General features: G+C 47.8%; 1 protein-coding gene across 3 annotated transcripts in view; it reads left to right on the top strand.

Annotated features, from left to right (window-relative positions):
- Nucleotides 1-284: 284 nt before the first annotated feature.
- Nucleotides 285-5,672, top strand: part of LOC147421824 (cytochrome P450 CYP72A616-like) — a 10,480-nt gene continuing 5,092 nt past the window's right edge. The window contains exons 1-2 of one of the 3 annotated variants that reach the window (XM_086502454.1): nt 285-678; nt 1,390-1,613. In XM_086502454.1, coding sequence (XP_086358580.1) covers nt 405-678; nt 1,390-1,613 — 498 coding nt within the window. In that variant the 5' untranslated portion in view covers nt 285-404. Of the gene's footprint in view, nt 679-763; nt 831-936; nt 1,282-1,389; nt 1,614-5,672 lie in introns of those variants that run through there. The other 2 variants (XM_086502456.1, XM_086502455.1) reach the window with 2 other exon arrangements.

The following is a 5,672-nucleotide window of genomic DNA, read 5'->3' as shown; positions in this document are numbered from 1 at the left end:
TCGTTCCCCTTTATATCACTTAGCGTATAGCCTTCTTCTGAGAGAGAGAGAGAGACACGTGTAAAGGGTTATGTATTTCGTCATATTAATTATGTTAGTATATTATATATGTATAATAGATCATATAATTTATATTAAAACACAACAAAAGCTAAAAAAGCCCATAGCCAACCACCTGGCTAGCGCTGACTGGCTGCCTTCTGTGCACGGTCTTTTTCTGAAAATCTACTGTGACTGCGTTTGTGTGGCCACGAGCATGGGCGGGTGCCCAGTCTGAGAGAGTCGAGACCTTCGTGCCTCTTATAATCGTACACATTGGCACCATATGACGGTACTTGATAGATACGTTGCGTGAAAAATATTTGTGGCAGGTGTTGCCGACAGTAGAGAGTCCTGAGAGCAGTATGGACATGAGGGTTTTACCACTGCTGGTGCTCGGAGGCACCTTGCTGTACTTGCTTTGGAAAGTCGTGAGAGCTGTGGTGCTGGAACCTTGGGCCATCAGACGGGTTTTCGAGAAGCAAGGGGTAAAGTGCTTGCCTTACCATGTAGTTTTGGGCAATTTGCGCGAGGTATCTCGCTTGGTTGAAGCCGCCAGGGCCTCCCCTCTTCCCTTGGAGCCCCATTGGATCGGTGCCCGCTTGTTACCTCACTACTACCACTGGAAGAAGACATATGGTTAGTGCTTTATTTTGTACATCACGAACACCGTGTGTGTGTGTGAGAGAGAGAGAGAGAGAGAGAGAGAGAGAGGGAGAGAGAGGCTATTGTTTGGCCCATGATTCTAACATTTAACAACACAGAAACAGACACCCATCGAGTTGCAAAAGGTAAGGAATGAATTTTTCAATGCTCTTAGAAATGACTGCAGTTGGCTTAATCTCTCCCCGAAATGAGAAAAATTCGGACACCACTTTGCACTTACTCTACATTAGGCAGGTTTATGTTAACCATAGAGTTCCAGACAGCAGAATGATTGTTTTCTGATTGAGATGCTTCAAATTACAATCGTTTCATTCCATGGCATGGTAATGGATATTTTCTTAGATTGGTCTCTAGGTCAGATGTAGTTCAGGCAAGCAAACTCATGCGTAAGTGCCTTTTTAAAAGGGTCGAGTCAAGCCTGCTAAGGGCCAGTGAAAAAGGGAATTCAATCATTGTTTGGGGACTTTGATATGTGTGTGTGTCTAGACGACTCTATTGGGTGTTTCAAAGGGGCGGAGGGGGGGACATACATGCATGGGGCTACAAGAGAGTACTGCGATTTCAGAAAGAAGAGAGGTACAGAGTTGTGTATTTGTGTGCCTGTAGCAGTGCATGTAAGCATGCATCTTTTTGCGGATTCATGTCGTGCATGCATATGTATATCTCTTCAATGCAATTTTGCAGGTGATCTGTTTGTGTTTTGGCTTGGTTACCGAGCTGTGTTGCCAATTCGCAACATAGAACTGGTGAAAGAGATCCTCTCCAACAAATTTGGCCACTTTCAGAAGCTGAGCATGAGGCCAGAAGCCAGGAATTTAGTGGGTGAATCAGTTGCCTCTCTGGAAGGGGAACAATGGGCTCAACATCGGCGGATTGTCGGTTCAGCTTTTGTTGCGGAGAAACTGAAGGTGTGGTTTTCTATGTTTGTCTCTTGCTCTTTATCAATTTAATCCCCCCCCCCCCCCCCCCTCTCTCTCTCTCTCTCTCTCTCTCTCTCTCTCTCTCTCTCTTTCCCAGGTCATGAAGTCGAGAGACCAGAGATAGCTGGACCGCTACTTACTTGAGATATAGAGACACCAAGAGTCACTCCTCAAGTCAACCACAGGATGGCGTTCTCAGGTCACAAACTTGTTCCAAAGGACAAATACTGCACCACCTCCTACTACCTAGAGAGGAGTCACTGTGTCTGGCAGACATTGTGCAGTCCCACATGCGATCTGAGCACTTGGGTATTGTGCCGGAGGCTTCCTCAAAAGAAGATTAGAGAGATTCGAGCATGAAATTAACAGGCCGGATGACAGAGGGTGGAGACGACAGATGGTTGAGGAGGTTTTTTGTAGATCTTGCTGCCATTCGTCTGGGACTCTACACTCCATACCCACATGTGTTGTATCCTACATCCACATTTTGGCACTGACTGGAGCTAGATTGATTGTCATGCAGTACTTTTTGAGCATATAGTTTTGCCTGCAGAGTTTAGTTGAGGAGGCCCTATGGGTCAGTTGCTACAACGCCCAAGGATACGCATGCAATTGCTTCTGACGTTTATTGTGAGTTGCTTTTAGCCGAGCCATAGTCAGAGCGTCGAGATGCATGCAAAGAGGAGCTGGTGTGGGCATAGATGCGTTGCTTAGTGACCGAGGAGATGTGGAAGCCCAACGGAAGCATCTCCTAAAAATTAGGGAACTGCTATTTTGGGCCATGAAATGTGTTCGCGTCATTACCTCCGGTATGACAAGGGGAACATTCTACAACTCTGCCGCGAAGACAACTGGGCAACCAATTGGGAGATTTTTAGGCGGCAACCTTGAAACGGCAAAAGCTTGTAATCACACCAAGTAGCAGATTTTCATGCACTTGCCTCATTTAGAAAAATAGGCGCTGAAATTTAAGCTGGGAGAGGCCTCACTTTGCATTTTGTCACAGGTTAAGAGCTATGGAGTGCTTTCTTTCCCTCTCATGTACAATGTGGTGCTAGGAGTGATGCTCTGCACACTACACACTGCTCTCTCTCTCTCTCTCCCCTACGTGCAGTTATGTAATGCCCCACAAGAGGGCTCTTCATTTGACTGATGTACAATTGTGTGGTTTCATGCTTTTGTGCTGAGGCAAGAGCCTCCTTGAGCAAGAACAGGGGTAGCTAGCTGCTACTTCAAAGCTGGCACCGGTGAGGGTCATAACCTCACTGTACAGGTGCTAATTCAGCGTTGTGTATGTGCTGTAAATTGACTGTTTTTCAGCCATACGAACGCCAGAACCATTGGGAATCGTGTCCCACTGACATAGGATAGTTAGGGAGACTGTTTGGGCAGGAATCAGAGGGTGTACGCCAGTCGAAGTGAGTTCTAGCAGGGGAATTGGTTTCGCGCAATTTTTGGGGCTGTTATGTTGCCGAAATTTGGCCAAAACTGGTAGTATCTAGGGGGATACAGGTAAAGGATTCGTGGGACTCTACTTTGTAATTTACCCTCTCAAAGTATAAAGAAATACCGAAAGGGGCGCCAATTTTGCGGCGTACAGGTTGTCGGCGTCTGCTTGGGGCATTTTAGCTTTCGAGCCGTATGTGCTTAAGTGTTAATTCCCGTCGCAGATTTCCTTTGCACGTTCTCTCTGTGTGTAATCTTTACTTCCTTCTATTCACACCCGAATTCTGAAGCTCAAGACAGCTACGAGGAGGACACCGGGTCAGCAAGACTGTGTCGAAATGTCGAAGGGAAGGGGGGGCAGGTGGGATTCTGGCAGGGGCAGGTGCAGGTCCGAGGTAAGGGATGCCTCTGGAGGGCGGAGGCACTTGCTACAGGGGCAGTGGAGCAAGTAGCACGCGAATAGAGGTGCCATGGTGAGGGAGCATGAGTTGCACAGCAGTTGTGGGCGGGTGAAACAGGAGTATAGCAGGACACCGTGGAACATCCTTGGGCGTTAGGGTTGCAGCACGACCTTCATGTTGCCCCCCCTCTCTCTCTCTCTCTCTCGTTTCTGCCTCCACAGTCCCTGCAGGGCGGGGGGCGGCCCTACCCCTGCCTAGCCCCCTAGAAGTCTAAGCGCAGCAACCTTTCTTCTGCTGTTGGTCTGATTTTATTGGCGATGGCGAGAGACAAGCTGCTGGTGTTGCCTCTCATTATGCCGCCCACAGGAGGACTGTTTATGATGCAACAAGTGCCTCAGTACACACGCTTTTGGTAGTTCCAGTTTGTGTTCAAAAGTGAGCTCAACACAGGCCGACCCAGTCCATTAATCTTCCTTAGAAGCTCCTCGAAGAAGCACTGGCAGTTACAGGGTTGGGTTCTCTTTGAGCCTTAGGTCACACAGTCTGGCTTGTAGCCGATCACAAAGGCTACAGATTTAAGTTGGGTTCTTCTTAAAGAAGTGCCGATTCGCACCGAAAAGCCATCGTAGCAAAATATGTCGTTTGGTACCCCAATCTCCCGCCCAAGGAGGAGCTTTCTCGCAGTGGCAGCTGCGCCAAAGGACTCCGCCGCTTGACAAGAAGCAAGGATTACAGATTTGGAGGCTAAGGTGCAAGAACTCATCAAGGAGAATAGAAAACTGAAGGAACGCTTGCGTAAACTTGTGGAAGGGAAAGAAGTAGAGAGCGAAGCTCTCCTTGCAAAAGCACAGGAAGTTAAATTCTCGCTCGCTGAGAGTGTCATAGAAGTCCAAAAGAAAGCTCAGGAGGTAGCCCATGAAGAGGTTTACACCAAGATACAAGCGGCCCTACAAGAGTGCCGACTACAAGAATCTCTTGGCCTCAAGGTCCGGATTGGGGGGCTCCACCCACCATGGTGCACTGACTAAGACACCCTCCAAGAAGCCATCACTAAACTTAATGAAATTCTTCAACCAGTTCAGATCAAGCTTGACACTGTTTGTTGGATCGACGACACACATAGGCATGTACCACCCAAGCATTGTATCCTCACTTTCCAGGACAAAGATGAGCGGACCAAGTTGCTACGTCAATCCCGACTCTTGAAGGGAACAAAGCTTTGGATTGTCGAAGAATTAAGCACGACGCAACCGAAGATGAAAGCAAGCAAACTCAAGAGGATGTCGAAGCCCGCAAGCAAGGTAAGTTCTTAACTGATATGTATCAAACGTCCTCACATACGTAGAGCTACGATTATGCTTTGTTTTTGGTCCCATGGGTCATATCAGACCTCCTTTGGTTGCACTTTGACACCAAATACCTCATCGACCTCTCTCGAGGCTAGGGATCAGATCTAGAGAGGTGTATATACTAAGAGTTTGCCACCTCTCTGGCCAATCTTGGCAGATCTACTAGTGCTGGCCAATCTTGGCAGACCTACTAGTGCGTGCCTGTTAGGTGCAGCGGAATGAATGTTGTATTTTCTCAAGATTAGTGATCTTTATTGCTCAAGGTTCCTTTTAGTTCTTAGGGAAAGAGAGAGCTTTCCGTCTTGTAGAGTGCTGTGGTCACGAACAAAGTGAGTGGATATTGTGCGTGCAAGTGAATGCGACTGAGAGAAGGAGAGAGAAGAGATACGACACCCGAGAGGTTGTAAAACCCTCCTCCGAAGGCCCCACTCTCGTCGGCGAGAGTGGTCTATTCTTCGATTGCACAAAGGTGTACAATGCATGCGTATGCAATGGACTATGCAACTTGGTCTATGCCGATGACGACGACGATGACGATGACGACGATGAAGATGACGACGACGACGATGGCTGAAATCTGAGATCTTTTAATCGCTGAGTTTCGGTGGCTGAAAATGACTGTTTTGGCTGCGTTTTCTTGGCTGAAAAATGAGGTTTCTTAGGGCTGAAAACTGATGGCCTTTACGGGCTGAATCTGCGACACTTTAGGTGAATAATGCCGGTCTTAATTTGCTGCTGAAATCCAAAAACGCCAGGGGCTGAAATTGGTCGTTCTGTCGCCGGGGTTTTGCAAATGCAAAATGCTAGGCTGATCTGCTGTGTCGTGATGACGCCGGGGCTGATCTGCTGTG

Source organism: Adiantum capillus-veneris, chromosome 27, assembly GCF_014529385.1.
Source record: "Adiantum capillus-veneris isolate H3 chromosome 27, ASM1452938v2, whole genome shotgun sequence".
In the NCBI taxonomy this organism is placed as follows: Eukaryota; Viridiplantae; Streptophyta; class Polypodiopsida; order Polypodiales; family Pteridaceae; genus Adiantum; species Adiantum capillus-veneris.
Note: the sequence above shows the minus strand (reverse complement) of the source record. Positions and strands in the feature narration are given on the sequence as shown.